This window comes from Alosa alosa, chromosome 2 (assembly GCF_017589495.1).
Source record: "Alosa alosa isolate M-15738 ecotype Scorff River chromosome 2, AALO_Geno_1.1, whole genome shotgun sequence".
In the NCBI taxonomy this organism is placed as follows: Eukaryota; Metazoa; Chordata; class Actinopteri; order Clupeiformes; family Clupeidae; genus Alosa; species Alosa alosa.
The window spans coordinates 26,069,302-26,086,801 of NC_063190.1; the positions used below are offsets into that span (position 1 = coordinate 26,069,302).

General features: G+C 41.3%; 2 protein-coding genes across 4 annotated transcripts in view; one reads left to right on the forward strand and one right to left on the reverse strand.

The window, feature by feature from the left end:
• Positions 1-1,409: 1,409 nt before the first annotated feature.
• slc13a2 (solute carrier family 13 member 2) lies at positions 1,410-8,852 on the forward strand. The gene is made up of 12 exons (XM_048234189.1): positions 1,410-2,032; positions 3,160-3,288; positions 3,864-4,000; positions 4,535-4,755; positions 5,113-5,299; positions 5,634-5,756; positions 6,094-6,300; positions 6,579-6,781; positions 7,126-7,241; positions 7,741-7,902; positions 8,286-8,423; positions 8,558-8,852. Exons 1-12 carry the CDS (start codon positions 1,931-1,933, stop codon positions 8,690-8,692), a joined length of 1,860 nt encoding a protein of 619 aa, XP_048090146.1. The 5' UTR covers positions 1,410-1,930; the 3' UTR covers positions 8,693-8,852.
• Positions 8,853-11,081: 2,229 nt separating this feature from the next.
• Positions 11,082-17,500, reverse strand: part of unc119b (unc-119 homolog b (C. elegans)) — a 19,234-nt gene continuing 12,815 nt past the window's right edge. The window contains exons 2-5 of one of the 3 annotated variants that reach the window (XM_048234191.1): positions 13,756-13,869; positions 13,163-13,253; positions 12,316-12,488; positions 11,082-11,820 (exon numbers count right to left, since the gene is read on the reverse strand). In XM_048234191.1, the coding sequence (XP_048090148.1) occupies positions 11,708-11,820; positions 12,316-12,488; positions 13,163-13,253; positions 13,756-13,869 (491 nt within the window). In that variant the 3' untranslated portion in view covers positions 11,082-11,707. Of the gene's footprint in view, positions 11,821-12,315; positions 12,489-13,162; positions 13,260-13,755; positions 13,870-17,500 lie in introns of all 3 variants that reach the window. The other 2 variants (XM_048234190.1, XM_048234198.1) reach the window with 2 other exon arrangements.

The window sequence follows — 17,500 nt, forward strand, 5'->3', positions numbered from 1 at the left end:
TGCACTACACTGTTGCCACTATCGTTTACCACAACCATTTTCAATTTTGAAACTATAGCGCCATTCCCATGGCCTGACCTTTTTGTGATCTGATTTACTGATTTGTCAGTAGGAGATCTAGGTGGGCCTGGCCAGGCTAGGAATCATTAGGACATTTTATCCATGATTTAATAAAACTGTACAAAAACTTTCTTTGTTATCGACTACAAAATTGCTTAAACAAATCCTTCACTGAGCTGACCTATACAAGACCTTACCTGATTTTTTTTTTTAAAAAATGCATGGCAGGTAAAATCAGTTCCTGCCATTCTATTATATGTACAAATACACCAACACATGGGGTGATATGTTTATATATTTTCTGATAAACCATGTCTAATAATACTGTTATTTTATTGCCATTCTATTTTATACCATTGAGGTTTGGACAAATCACAACCATAACTATAATCACATGAACATACATCTGTGCATTGGTATAGAAAATAATTCCAGATATTGTGGTCAAAGTAGCAAATATTCAAAAACTTGGTTGTGCAACATCTGCGTGTGCTTTTTGGGTATGCCTTTGAATGGCTATATTACAATGGTTCCATGTGATCACATATTGCATTCAGGGCAGCCTAAAGAGACCAATCTGTACATCTGCTTTTTTCAATTGGTATTTTATAATTCCATGGTACTCTACAACTTCCTCTTTTCCTCTTACAGTAAGCGAGGGATCAAGAAAGGTGTCAAGAGGTCAAGCCAGTGTTCCTGGCAATTCTCTGTAATCAAGTTTCTTCACTTAACTGAGATCATCTCACCTCTGCACTCCCTTTCTGTGTCAGATATACTCCCTTTCTCTGTTAGATATTTAAGCATACAACTTCCAGTTTGTAACAAGTGATTATTTTGCATAACAGTGAGTAATACTACTGTAGCCTAACAATTTATGTCTTGATATTGGATATTGACATTTTTATTAGAGGGGGGTGGGGGAGGGTGGGGGGGGCAGCCTAAAGAGACCAATCTGTACATCTGTTTTTTTCAATTGGTATTTTATAATTCCATGGTACTCTACAACTTTCTCTTACAGTAAGTGAGGGATCAAGAAAGGTGTCAAGAGGTCAAGCCAGTGTTCCTGGCAATTCTCTGTAATCAAGTTTCTTCACTTAACTGAGATCATCTCACCTCTGCACTCCCTTTCTGTGTCAGATATACTCCCTTTCTCTGTTAGATATTTAAGCATACAACTTCCAGTTTGTAACAAGTGATTATTTTGCATAACAGTGAGTAATACTACTGTAGCCTAACAATTTATGTCTTGATATTGGATATTGCCATTTTTATTGGGGGGGGGGGGCAAGTCCCCCTCTATGTATGGTATGATTATGGTGATGTGCTGTGATGAGTGAGTTTTCTTTAATTCTTCCAGATTATGTTACATAATACAGGATCAAAATTAAACAGTATAATGCTTACGAGATTAAATTGAGGAGGGTACCATGTGGAGGCCATGCAGAGGTAAAACACTTGCCAGAATGACTTCTCATGCTCCCAGAACTCTCAGATAGTACAAGGAAAACCTGTGAAGGTGCCTTAGTCGTGCTGATAAGCCTAGTCATTCTGCTGGGTAGTAAATCAATCAGCCTTTGTTTGGCGATGTGCATGCACACCGTTTTTGTTTTACTTCCTGCCCCTCTCACTACCATCACCCCCCTCTTCTTTTTTTCTGCTGAGGTTAATATTTAATTTATTGCCCATGAGGACGGGGGAAATACATATAATAAGGATTCAGCACCTGTGGAGCCATTTGGAGTACTCCAGCAAGTGAGTGGGGAGACATCACTGCGGTTCCTCAAGACTCTACACCATATCCAGACTCCAGCAGACTCCAGCAGACTCCACACACTTTTCCTTTACGTTAGCAGCACTGAGAGGGGGAAGCATGGGTAACTTTTGGAGATGGCTATGGTGTCAAAGGAACTATGTGATCATCATTTTCACCCCACTCATCTTCCTTCCTTTGCCAATCGTAGTGCCAACATCGGTGAGATTTCATAACTTATTGCTATTATTTCTGCAGGTCATCAATATCAAAGAGTTACTGTAACTGTTAAGATGGCAGGGATTTCAAAAGACATGATGTTTAAATGACATCCTTTGTTTCACCTGGTAGAGAAGTATGTGAAGGATGTCTGAGGTTAAAAGTGTTAAATATATATTTAAATGCACTGAAGATGACCACTAGGGAATAGGCCTTTGTGTATGTACATGATCACTCTAAACATGCAGAGTGGAACTACAGCAATAGAGCAAACCTTTACGAGATTCAGAGTTGGATTCCCCAAGGTAACAGATATTGATAATTCAAAACCTTAATCTTAATAACTTTGCTTGCTTTGCTGTTAATTGCTTTAGAAATACATGTCTTCTAAATGGATAAGTGTACATATAAATTGAGTAAACTAGAATGGCACCTGTGTCAAATCTACAATTTGAATGAAGTAAAACCCATTAACCATTTTGGTTAGACATAGCCTACACTCCTTGATGAAGCTTTACAAGTCAAACCAACTCTTTTAAGACGTAAAGTAAAGCCCATGTTGAGTGAATTATAAAAATCTTAATTGGTTCACATTAAAAAAAAAAAATCCATATGGAACAAGATTTTCTAACATCATGGGTTTGGGGTATTCATGCATCACAGTGGAACGTTTTCAGTAAAGAGCATTCAAACTCACTTGACTTACATTGCATAGCTCTTTTGGAGCCATAAAACAAAATAAGATATAGCGGTGACAGGTGAACACATGAAAATTGTTTATGATCATTTATGGTCAAGGGTTACTATTATCTTTTTGTACAGTCAGTAAACCTTCTTTAAAGAGACCTTAAGGAGATCTCCTTAAAGAGATAAAGTAGTTAAAAGATATAGCCACCATGCCGCCACAACTTGAACAAAACAACCGGTTTTTGTTTAAAGACTGTCCCATTAATTGCAATTGGGGTTTAAGGAGGGGTCTTCGTGAAAAAGACATTGAGGCTCATCAAACAGTGACATAATCTTCTACTCTGCACTGTAATTGTGTTTGTGCATCAGTTCATGCTTAGTTTGGAAACCGAGGGGTTACTCTTGCCTTACTGATGTCTTTCTCATTGCTGCCTCTACTGCAGGAGGCTAAATGTGGCTACGCCATCATCGTGATGGCTCTGTACTGGTGCACAGAGTGCATGCCACTGGCGGTCACGGCTCTGCTCCCCGTCGTGTTCTTCCCCTTAATGGGCATCATGCAGGCCGAACAGGTGGGTTTCCCTGGTGGACAGCACAAAAAACTGACACCACTTGTGTTCCTTTAGCTCATTTTAAAACAATAGGGATGTATGCATACATGCATTTAGAAATGTCCATACAGTATATGCACTGTCCTATGGAAAACCCCATACCATTCACTATAGCTAGTCCCTTCCTTCACCATTTCATAATTGCCATTTCATGGCAGCCATCCTGTGGGAGAGGTGCACTTTGCTAGGGAAAGCATAAAATGTCAGCCGTCCAGACAGGCCAGACAAGGCTTGTTTCATTTTTATGGCTCATAAAAAAAAACCTGCTTATGACTTAAAACGTCCTTGGAGTCTATTGTGCCTTCTAATTTGTTATTGTTTTTTTTTATTAGGAAGGTCAAACTCTTGTCCCCTACTAATAGCCATAGTGTGTGCAATGGATACAGCTAAGCCTTTTAATGGTTGAAAATTCAGATTCCATTTGCGAAAAACTCCAGGGAGTTGTAAAGATTGAACTCTACATTATGCACCTTGCCTATCTCGCTCAGGCTATCATATTCTGAACCCTTCCCTACCTGTTCCATGTCTATCCACAGGTCAGTGTTCAGTACCTGAAAGACACCAACATGCTGTTCATTGGTGGGCTGCTGGTTGCCATTGCCGTGGAGAACTGGAATCTGCACAAGCGCATCGCTCTTGGAGTCCTGCTGCTGGTGGGAGTGCGGCCTGCTCTGTAAGAGTTTACCGTGCTCATCCACATCACATGCACAGACTCATTACATGCACAGACTCATTACATGCACACACACACACACTGACACACACACACACACACACACACACACACACACACACACACACAGATACAGACACACACACACACACACACACACACACACACACACACACACAGATACAGACACACACACACACACACACACACACACACACACACACAGACACACACAGACACAGACACAGACACAGACACAGACACAGACACACACACACACACACACAGACACAGACACAGACACACACACACACACACACACACACACACACACACACACACACACACACACACACACACAGATACACAGGCTGACACAAATAACGTTCTTATTGATGTCACTAGTCAAAACACACACATTATTCATTATTTGATTCCATATTACAAATCAAGTTTCATCACACACACACACACACACACACCCTCTCGAGCACCCTCACCCATCTATCCTATCCCATCTCCGTGCTCCCTCAGGCTAATGATGGGTTTCATGGGTGTGACGGCCTTCCTCTCCATGTGGATCAGTAACACGGCCACCACCGCCATGATGTTGCCCATTGCGCAGGCTGTGCTGGCCCAGCTATCGGTCACCGAGGCCGAGGGTGACGAGCGGGAGTTGCGGGGCGGGACCAGCAACCAGGCCTTTGAGATGGAGGACGTCAGAGACAGAAAGGCACCTATGGAGGACTTTAACAGTAGGTCACATGAGTTTTATGTTGTGATTAGAATTAGGTTCTGACAGCAACATACTAAATGTTTTAAGTAACATAACATAACATAACATAACATAACATAACATAACATAACATAACATATAAATATAATTCTTGATGCCATCAATGGTGACTTTTTTTTGGAGCCTGTTGTTAACCATCAAGGTTCTTGATATACAACACGACTTCAATAAAAACTTAAATGCAAATAACAGTCTCTCAGGCTCCTCCTTAAGGCTGATTGGCTGAGGGTTAGATATTTCTGCCCAAACACATAATTGTTTTTACTGTAAATCTGCGCACTCCTGAAGCTATATCCATCACTGCCTGCCCTCTCAGAAGCCCACACGGACGTGGAGCAGGGTGTCGACCAGGCTTTAGAGGACAGGAGGAAGGCACGCGAGCAGAAGTACACGCTTCTGGGCAAAGGGATGAGCCTGTGTGTGTGTTACTCTGCCAGCATCGGGGGCACTGCCACTCTGACGGGCACCACCCCCAACCTCATCCTGCAAGGCCAGCTCAATTCGTAAGACCTCTCACATATTGTCCAGCTGCTATTCTCTGTATCTCCTATTCACTGTTTTGCACTGCGTTCCCAGATAGCAGTGCACATTAGCCTATAATCACTTCCTGTCTACACTACTATTTGTTTACTAAAAGTTTGATTGTTTGGAAGAAACACATTGTTTGCCATTTATGTCTGATAGTCACACACACACACACACACACACACACACACACATACACCCCTCTGCAACATCTCTACTTTTGAATCTTTACATTTATTGAATGCAGAATGCTAAAGGCAGTTTTACTGAGCATGGGCACTTTCTAACTGTGGCGATCTGCATGTCTTGAAGGATCTACCCAGATAACAACGGCATCATCAACTTTGCGAGCTGGTTTGGCTTTGCCTTTCCCAACATGCTGTTGATGCTTGTCTTCTCGTGGATGTGGCTGCAGTTCATGTATCTGGGCTTCAAGTAAGTCTCATTCCTCTTACTCCAACACACCGAAATAATGAGAATTTTGTGGCTTTTAAAGGAATTTTCACAAATTATTTATTATTTCAATCAATTTATCCATTTAGATAATTTGTGAATTACAAGTAATATCAATCAAACTTAAGTTGGTGTGTTACTTATAGTTTGATTGATATTAGCTTACCTGGAATGCACAATAAAATAACCTGATTTTGGACTATTTTTGCAATTTACTGTAACTCCTCATTGCAGTCCTGATGTTGAGTCTGAGACCATTTGAATGATTTGACCAGTTGTCTCATTTGCTATTCTGCTTTGCTGTCCATGTCTCTAACAGTCTGAAGAAGTCCTTTGGTTGTGGTACCAAAGACAAAGGCGACAAGGAAGCTTACCAGGTGATGAGGGACGAGTACAAGAAGCTGGGCCGCATTTCGTTCGCCGAGGGGTCTGTGCTCGTCATTTTCATCCTCCTGGTGGTGTTGTGGTTCACCAGGGAGCCGGGCTTCATGCCTGGATGGGCCTCCGCGCTCTTAAAGGGCACCGGGTGAGCCAATGGGTGCACACTCACTTTCACATGACATAAAACAGGACGTAAACAGACGCACATTCACATGAGTGTGTGTGCGTATAGTTGCTGGACAAAGCAAAGATGTTAAGACACATGTACGGAGGAGACATTTTCGCAACGTACTGTTTTGTGCACAGTTCTCCAAAGTGGATGTGCTGCTGTTTCCATGAAGTCAAGATCGTTAAGCCTGGGTAGAATGTGAGTACTCACAATTCACAAACACATCTGATAACCCTGTATCCTCATGTTCACAGCTTTGTCTCAGACGGGACCGTGGCCATCTTTATGTCCGCTCTGTTCTTCGTCATCCCCTCCAAGTGGCCATTCACCTTCTCAGAAGAGAACGACACGGACAATAGTGGCAACAGAGATGATGACAGCAGCAGTGACAATGACAGTGATGAAGAGGACAAAAAAAACAAGAAAAGGAAATCAGAGAAGAAATCAAAGAAATCAGGTAAGATTAAGGTTTTCATATGCACACTGATTATGAGATAATATTTCCAAAGTTTTTAAATGTTACATACTGTAGCCTCAAAACCAATGAAAGGCTGTTTTGAGATTTCAAGACAGTGGTGAGGAATGATATTCTCTGCTTCAGACAATCCTGAGATGTCCTCTCATTACATGGAGAATCCTCAAATTTCATGAAATATGTACTTCTGATCATTTTTCCCCCTATGGATTCTAATGACCTAGTTATGACTCCACTGCCACTACAGTTCAGTGTGTGAATTACTGCTAAGCATGCCATGCCGGGCAAATCCACTGAAGCCCAGCGACTCTTTTTCTGCCCTGCAGCGGGAAAGATGAAGGCCCCTGTACCCTTGCTGACCTGGGACGTGGTGCATCAGCGCATGCCCTGGAACATCATCCTTCTGCTGGGTGGAGGCTTCGCACTGGCCAGTGGTAGTGAGGTGGGTGCCACTGTTCACACACAGACATCCATGTTTACGCCCAAGCCTCGGTTCTTTCGCCTGGTGTCCATTTCACCGTTGGATGAATCCTAGGTGTCCATTTTAATCCCAGTTGTCCACTTAACACTTGGATCCTAGATGAATCCTAGGTGTCCATTTTAATCATAGTTGTTCACTTAACACTTGGATCCTAGATGAATCCCAATCCTAATGTACTTACATGTAAAAGTCACTCACATTGCTCAGTTTCAATACTGCATCAATATCAGCACAGGGACAATGGAGAGTTTTTTGTCAGTAGATGCTCCTTCTGAAATAGATCAGAGGCTAGGACATCCCTGTGTTAGCTGATGTACATCACAAAAAGAGAAGAAAGACACTGATTTAAGTGCAAGTAACCCAGGTAAATGTTAGCCTAAATACCTGCTTCTTCCTTGTTGGATAACGTTGCCGGTATCCGTGTGTCCATGTCTCTGTCTCTGTCTCTGTCTCTAACCAGGCCTCTGGACTGTCCAAGTGGCTGGGAGAGAGCCTGGCTCCGCTGCAGTCGATCCCTCCCTTCGCCATTTCCTTGCTGCTGTGCCTCCTGGTGGGCACCTTCACCGAGTGCTCCAGCAACACGGCCACCACCACCCTCTTTCTGCCCATCCTCGCCTCCATGGTAGGGCCGTTTACCTGACAAAGGTTTTGTTTGTGGGGAACTCTAAGGTCCACAGTTTGAAATGACATACTGTACAGTAGGTTTTGTTTATGGGGAACTCTATGGTACACAGTTTGAAATGATGCAGGTTTTGTTTGTGGGGAACTCTAAGGTACACAGTTTGAAATGACATACTGTACAGTAGGTTTTGTTTATGGGGAACTCTATGGTACACAGTTTGAAATGATGCAGGTTTTGTTTGTGGGGAACTCTATGGTACACAGTTTGAAATGACATACTGTACAGTAGGTTTTGTTTATGGGGAACTCTACGGTACACAGTTTGAAATGATGCAGGTTTTGTTTATGGGCAACTCTGAGGTCAATTGTGTATTCCGTCCTCAGGCCACTGCTATTAAGCTCCACCCCCTTTATGTCATGCTGCCCTGCACCATTTCCGCTTCGCTGGCCTTCATGCTGCCAGTGGCCACACCCCCAAACGCCATCGCCTTCTCCTATGGCAACCTCAGAGTCATAGACATGGTGAGAGCATCTTGTCTCAATCAGAACGATTTTATTCAAGCTCAGCCTTTAACATGGGGCTGTCATGTGTGTTGTCATGGAAGTATGGCTTGGCAGGCCATGATGTTAACACTTGTGTTCAATCTCTTCTGCAGGCAAAGGCTGGCTGCGTTCTCAATGTGATTGGCATTCTCACAATCAACTTGGGTATCAACACCTGGGGCAAAGCCATGTTCCATCTGGATACCTTCCCTACGTGGGCCTACAACACATCTACGCCTGCTATATGAACCAAGGAGATTATCGCTGCTACACTGCCACAGGGAACAGAGAGAGAGAGAGAGAGAGAGAGAGAGATAGAGAGAGAGAGAGAAGTGTGTAAGTATGTGAGTAAATAAGTTAAGTAAGCAAGTTAGTATGTTAAGAAAGATAGAAAGAAAGAAAGGAAATAAATAAGAAAGGAAATAAGAAAGAAAGAAAGAAAGAAAGAAAGAAAGAAGAGTGAGATGCACAGAAAAAGATCACCTTGTATTTATTAACTTTTTTTCATTCTTCTGTGTTAATATGTTTCATCCTTGATGATAAAACTTGATATAATGGTATAAACAATCAAGGATAATAATCATAAGGTTCAAAGGTTAACAAGGTATTTATGGCTGCACGGTTGGGTTTACCTGTGGCTTGTAAGCCTATGGCGCTAACTGAGCCAATTGTTAAACTGACAGAATGTATATTGAATTATATATTTGAATTATACTGAGCCACTGACAGAAAGTGCCTCAATATAATACCAAATGAAATAATAGACGATTTCTGTAGATTTTAGTTTGGTCCTTTTGGGATCTTATAAATCACCTAGGATGTTAAATTATGATGTAGGAACAAAGTGCTGACACTGGCGGCAGACTTAAACACATACTGCCATTTTAATGTCTTGATAGATAAACTATCATGGATATCTGACATTTTATGGTTGCTTAAAAAGATCAACAGTGTCAGCAAATGCTAACGAAATGCTTAAGCTGGCTCTCTTTAAGTACAGTGTTTCCTTGAGTTATGGACAAAATGAAATGTTTATATATAGTTTTATAATATATGGCCATCTTATTTAAAGACATTTTTGTAAGACTAAATAAAGTATTTGTATGTAAATAAAGAGCTGTAAAAAGTTTGTGTAAGAGTTCATACAGACTACATTGACTGTATTTGTCATCTTTGCGGTAACCTGGGTATAGTGGCACCTGCTGTTTGTATTAAGTAAATGTTCCTTTGCCATTCAAACCTATTTAAGTTGCTTACAGAAACAGGGCAATGTGTAACAGAGATTTTAACACAACAATGATAAATGCCAGAGAATACTTGCAAAGGGCATGGTCTGATGTCTATGAAAGCTAAATGAAGGTAAAGGTTTATGAGTCCTTGCCTTCCAATGGAAGTTAAACCATGATATTAAATATATTGAACAGGAAACCAACGTGAAGCATTATTAACATTTGAGATTACAGCAATCACGATGCACTCTCTTTAGAAATAACCAACCACAAAACAATCCTTTTAACTCAAAAATTCACATTTATTTCCTTTTTAAATCCAGACTGGCATTGGAACTGTCCAAAATTGTACATATGTTCAGTTTCTCAAAATCATTGTAAAGTAAATCACAATAATAAATAATGCTGTTACACATTTAACTAGAAACAGTATTCAAGTTCATCCATTTTAATTTCCATGGTTTGAGTTGAGTCTTTGAGAACACCCATGCTATTACTCAAATGCTTTTCTCAAACTGTTATCCTAATGTACAATGCACTACATTAAGTGGTTCATAGCTACAACAAAACAATGTAACCAGCTTCGGCTATGTACATTGACACAAAGGACCTAACTCACTGGAATGTAAGAGATAGATAGATAGATAGATAGATAGATAGATAGATAGATAGATAGATAGATAGATAGATAGATGGAACTGGAGAAAGGAGAGAGAGAGATAGAGAGAGAGAGAGAGAGAGAGAGAGATTTTAACAGGAAATGTCACTATTTAATATAGAAGCCTACCTCTTTTTTTGGAATATTTTAAAACAGTTGGTTGTCACATTGTTTATATCGGAGACGTACAAAAAGTGAGAACTCTAACCAGATTTCAGTCTGATTTGAGGCTTGTTGTTATATCTATTTATTCTTTTTTGTCTAGTTCTTCCATTCTGCTGTCAAATATAGAACCATGGAAATCATATTTTACCACCAATGCAGATATTTGAGATGGAGAGGTTTTACAAGTTTAAGGTGGATGTTAGTCATGAGTATAGACTATTCACATTCTCTTAGCATACTTTTTTGCCTCTTTTCCCTTTTAAATATTGTGCTTATGCTTATGTGAGTCTGGATCAGGCTATTCTTGAAAACAAAGTCATGTCAAAATGACAAAAAAAGGACAAACATCTTATCAAAATACCTAACGCAACACAAGTATATCAAATACTGTGTCATTTGAATTTCTCCCATTTCTACTGAGAGTACTGTTCTGTTTATCTATGATTTTGAGAAAATGATGCTGATAATCACGATGAAGGTGAAAATAACTAAAATACAGTATACTTCCCTCAGGTCAACACCCACACATCTGCACCCCTCATTCACAGGCATAGACACATAACATGTGTGACTGTACACACACACACACACACACACACACACACACACACACACACACACACACACACACACACACACACACACACACACACACACACACACAGTGGCGCAGTCAATTTCATATCAAGTAATCAGGAGAGTTTTTTTTTTCTTTGAAATCAAAAAACTACTCCAATGGGAAGTTGGGGGATGAAACCTCCACTTTCATATTAACCAAAGAACCAGTCACAATACATTGTACCTCACGCACAGAACTCTAATAGACAACACTAGCCCATCCTCAGCCCTTAGACACACATAGATCTTGCATACTACAGCGAGTCCCACACATAAGGACTTCAACATATGCTGGTGTTCAGTGATCTATGGCAGTGGATGACTAAAAAGAGCCGATATGTACAAGTACATGTGTGACTAGCGGTTGTGTTTTACGTCATTAGCCCCAGGTCACCATAAAAACAGCCGCATGTTTTTTGTTTTTGTTTTGTTTTGTTTTTATACTGCAAGTCAGTGAGCCAAAGTGATGGTGGAAACATAAATACTCGCCAATGAGTGGTGGTGGACACATGGCATATGATTGGTCCTAAGGTCTTCCCTGACTGCCCAGCTGACCTCCCTCCTATCCCCATCCCTACACAGCACACAGACGTCTAGGGTCCCCCGCTGTAAGAGTAGTCTGCTTTGTTGTGCATGACCAGCTTGTTGTCCACGAAGTAGAAGCTGTCCGATTGTGTCTCGTAAGGGTGGAGGATCATTTCACGCACTGAAAATAAAGAAAATCAATTGTATTTAAGTACAACATACTGATTAATGATGTTAATGGACAGGCTCACTGTATAAACTTGTATATACAGTTAAGTCTTCAGCATTCACAACTGAGAGTAACCATGTTATACAGAGGCCTGTTGCACATGATGCCAAAGAGCATTTTGGTTGTAACAGAGCATACAGAATTGATTATCACTTCACAATACATTGCACACAAGGCAGCTGTGAAATCTCTGCCGTCTGATTGGATGGTGAGACCTAAAATAGAAGTCAATTAAGTGTACAAGTCTTCCATTTTAAACTGCCTTGTGATGTGGAATGGATTTCATTTCGAAGAACTAAAACTCTTTTTCATGGTTCATGTTTGTGAAAAAATCCCCATGTATGTTGACTGTTTCACACATCTTGAAGTCTTTCAGTCTACCCATCTGCAGCTGGTCTACTGTATGTGTACTAATGTGTATCAAAATGAAACTAAACATGCACTCACTGGTGTCCTCGGAGATTGGAGGGAACTCATAGATGTGCTCACAGGTGTTCTTGCTGCTGGGGATGCAGAACCCAAACTCAAAGTCGAAGCTTTTCAGGAGCTGCTCCCGGAAGTAGTGCCTCTCGATCATGCGGAAGTTATTGATTGGGATGTCGCCCACTGTGAACTCCACACTGGGAGACGGAATGATACGGGAAACGGAAAAATAAACAAACAAATACACCAATAAAAACAAACATTTCAGTCGACCCAAGTGAACTCCTTTCCATAATCCTCCAGAAAATGGCTCTTGGTGTGCTAACCTATGTCATTTATCTTTCAACACATGAAGCCCAAAGCAGTGACATACATTCTGGATCAGTAATTGTGTGCAACTGGAGAGGAAGCACTGCCATACTTAATGCCACAGTGCTCTCTCTGCCCAATGTCCGATTAGAGGCAACGTATATTTGGGCTGTTAGCTCCCATCATACTCCAAACTTATGTGCCATATCCTGACAGGCACGCATGCTTAACTAGGACAAACTACTCTGTGTTGAACAAGCTTCCACTGCTTGCTCTTGCCATTATAGCTTAAATACGGAATGCAAACCATTTTGCCTTTATGTAACTGACTTTCTGAAGGCTTAGCTTGTAGGCAACAACCCAATTATAACAGACAAATAATATGTTTCTATATTAAGAATAACAGAATAGAGTTTAGATGTAGTTCTAATACTACTATTAGTAAAATGTATTGTCTTTGCATATAAATTACTATGTTATTCTTTTATGCATAAAATGCATCTCCTTCAATGCTCAACAATGCATTCACACTGTATGTTATGTAGGACTTCTTCAGACTTACGTGGCTCCGACTTGGCGTAGTTTCAGGAACGCAGGGGTGAACTGGTACCGTACAAAACGCCCAGCGTTTGGGTCCACGTCTCGCTTGTCTGCTTTGTCTCAAAGTAAAAAAACAAAAACAAATGACAATACACAAGATTTGTTATGAAGATGCACTTGTAAATACATTGCCATCACTCAGTGCTAATAAAAAAAAATATTCTAGACAGTAGCCTGCTTGACCTCAGTCTCTTGTATATCAGCTTAGGTGTGGCGCTAGCACCTCAAAGGGTCATGGGCCAAATTACGCACAAGCACCAAATAACGCATTTCAGCACCAAGTAGGCACTTTCAAAATGCCAGGTATAACTGAGCAATATGCTGCTTCAGATGTTTCAAAGAGATATACTTCTTGACATTCTGTATTAAAATTTGTGTTAAAATAAAAACTACAGGCAAAAATATACTGTAGGTAACAATTGAATAAAAAATCCAATTCTAAATACAGAAGGGAGAAGGAGTTATTTGAAGAACTGGAATGAGAACTATAAAAGAAACAGAACAGAACTGTTCTCGTACTAAGTGGAGTGAAACGTGAAAGCACTGCGGACTCACTGGAGGAGGGAGGCTTGGTGATCTCAAACAAGACTGTTCCTGTCTCCATGTCCCGGATCTTAAATCTTGTGAAGTCGATGTTGTACACATTGTCCTCTGGGCCACACAGGTAGTCTGCAAAACAGGACATCAGAGGGAGAACGATCAGGATGGGGCCAAGTTTGTATCCCTTAAGGATAATCTCCTCACAGAATACAACAATATCAAATGCTGAAATCAGAGGAAATAAATCCAAAGTTGGCTTGCTACATGAAAGTTATGGATTATAAAGAATTTATTATGAAACAATGCTCATACATTTGAATCAATCAGTTCTGACAAAGATGAAAGAATGTTTGCACTGGTAACAGTGATGGTAACTCATGTAAGATCAACAGTTAATCCTACTGTTGTAAAATACTCCCAGCCTCCTGTCATTCAATTTATTACATACACAGACACAACTACAGACACCCCCCCCACACACACACACACACAGACAGTCGCTACAGGTGCCACTTAACGTTTAGTCACTAACCTTCAGGGGAAGTGATAACAACAGAAGGTAGTTGCACGTGGATTCTAGATTCATCACAAATAACACTTGTGCAATTATGCTTTCCTGTCTTTGAAGTAGATATGCACTGAGGTAGATTTATAGCATGCATCCTGGGCAGGCATCTTGATCTTGGTGAGAAACTTCCACAAAAAGTTGATGTATATACAGTATTTGTGGCATGACTTGTCCAAGCTCTACAGTAATCCCTGATCTATGTGTAAAAATAGCAATTGCTCCATGCGTACTGTAACTAAACTAATGGCCTTTCACACCACAGTTCACTAACTAAACAGTTGAGATAGGGATAAAAAATAAGGATCTGTCCTAGTATCATTACAGATAGTAAAATGATGAATGAATACAGCAAAAAGGGCAATAAACAGAGAAAAAACGTTTGAAGACACAAAGTTTCAATTTAGCAGCTGAGATGTTTGGAGTCTGACTGGATAGTACTGGTCTGGCAATTGAATGTCTGTGGAGACAACTGAATTGGAAATAAGGCAAAAAAAAAAAAAAGATACTGCCAAACTATAAACGTCCACTGCATCTAGAAACAGTGTGTGTGGTTTCTTCCTTTATTTGCCTAAGAACTCTATTACCATCACCTTGCTGACAAGTATTCACAGTGTGAATTGCTCCCCCAGCCAACATAAAAAGAAACTGAACACTACATGTTTGACAACTGTTTTGGCAACCGGAGGTCAGGGTGGCACTCCTGCACTCACATGGGAGGCTCAGTGCCACCTCCCATGGGGCATGTGGTGCGCGTGCCCCCCACCCCCCACCTCCGGGCCTCCCCTGCTCTTCACTCCAGCCTCAGGCTGAGATTAGGGCATAAGTGGCTTAGGCCGTCTCAGCGTCACAGGGGCGGATTGGGAGGGGATCAGGGGATTTGGGCATGTCACAGGTCCCGGGCACCTCGCTCTGCTCTGCCTGGGAGAGGGAGAGTAAAGTGATGTAACACTGTGATTTGGCTAGCATCTCTGGAGGGGGAGGAAGCACTGCACTGCTAATACATACAGAGAGAGAGAGAGAGAGAGAATGAGAGAGAGAGGGAGACAAAGGGTTTGAAATGATAACAATGGCCAGTTTGCCAGGTTAGTGAAAAGTCACTCAAATCAAATCCAGGTATGAAGACACTAGTGAGTAATAGTAAAGTTCATTGCAGGCAAAACACATAAATACCCACACAGAAGAACCTAATATAGTTCATATTTTTTTCTCCATTTGGCTGTTGCTTTTATCCAAAGTGACTTAAATGTGTCACTTATTACAAGGGCCAGTCGCCCAGTGCAACTCAGGGTTAAGTGCCTTGTTCAAGGGCACATCGATGGCCAGGCCATTGTGGAACCCCGTAATTTTTCCATTCTCTTTCTCAGTTGTGACCATAAACACTGCACTGGGTCCAACAATGCTAACCTGAAAGCAGATCATATTGTGGGGCAACTGACCATATTAAGACTAACGTCTGCTGCAGTCACTCCTTTAAGCTCAGTGCCTAAATCACTAGTGACTGCAGAAAGCTGCTGACTAAAATGCATTGCCCAGAGCTCACCTTCCCCCTCCCTCACAGTCAGCCTCAGTCGGTCAGGAGGTAATTGCCAGTGACACTCCAGGGCTGAGGTCTATTTCAGGTCTTTAGGAGTTTAAACGCAGAGGTGCTTCCCAGTTAATGCAACAGATGGCCCCACCTCACCTACGAGTGTGCTCGGGCTCAAACCTTAGAGGGGGACTTCTACCTGTAACCACCACTAGAGCAGAGAAATTGCAATGGGTATTCTGCAGCGTAAGATATTACTGCTCTTGAATGAGGAGGATTTTGATACACATTGTCTGTATGAATGGTGCCTTCAAAAATCGATGATGTTTGTTTTTAATGCAATCACTCTGTAAAATGACTAGCTTGAAATTCTGTACATTGTAACACTAACAGTGATTGATTAACAAATGGCAGGGTCCAACATGAACATACTGGAACCTCTATAAGACACAGCTCGTAATAGTGTGGTTGAAGTATAAAAGGGAGGTAAATTGGTTGTTTTGAAGCTGAGGCTAATACAGCCCATGACAGTAGATAGATAGATAGATAGATAGATAGATTGATTGATAGATACTTTATTGATCCCCAAGGGGAAATTCAAGATTTTTTTGGCACAGACAAAATAGAACTGGTGTTTGTAGATTTATATTCAAGAGGACAATAACAAGTCCTGAAACATCATATAGTCACACACCATAACCAAACAAACACGTGTTGATTAGAAAAAAAAATAATATGATATAGGGGAGCTTTTACTTGAAATGTTTGCAGTATAACAGTGCAATGTTTCATGCTTTGGTGGTTCTACAACTTTATTTTTTCCTTTCAATATGCTTCCCTCTCTTTCTCTCTCTCTACCATTCTCTACACTAGTGTGTGTGTGTATGTGTATGTGTGTGTCCACAACAGCTTACTCTGCACACGCTGGCTGTCTGCTCCCATCACAGGCCCTCTCCTCTCCTCTCTTCTCTTCCACATTAGCAAAACATTAGCTGTAACACAATGTCGGAACATTCCTTCACACTCTGTTTTTCTACCTCTGTGAGTGATTCACATGGCCTGCATCCAACATACCCATTTACTGGCAAGGAAATGGAAACTCAAAGAGAGAGAGAGAGAGAGAGAGAGAGAGAGAGAGAGAGAGAGAGAGAGAGAGAGACTGTTTGCTTGGTCTCTCTGTGAGGGTTGCAGGGATCGGGCAGCCATGTGTTTATCCATCCATCTGTCCAGCCTACTGGTAACCACATCACGAGTCCCACTGGACAGCACAGGGCACTGCGGGGCTGATTATCTAAATGACATGATGCTTGGCATCACACGAGGGAATCACATGAGGCAGGACAGGAGGACTGCAGTGCCCCATCAAAGCCCTGCAGGAGGCTGGGAAATGACACCAGGGAGCCTTTTTCACAAAGTAGGTTTTATATCACCGATATGGCCAGCATATGATGAAAGCCATGTGGGTGTGTGTTTTTGAGTGCATCGAGGACGAGACATCCCACACAATCTCCGCTTTTAGATCCATGGAACAGCAGGACAGTTGGTGATGATTCAACTGTTGTGTGTTGTGATATGTCCCATGTCAGAAAAAACTACCCAAACAAAAACAAAACAAAAAAAACAACAACAACAACAATCCATTATTCAAGTGGTTTATCTTGGGTTGT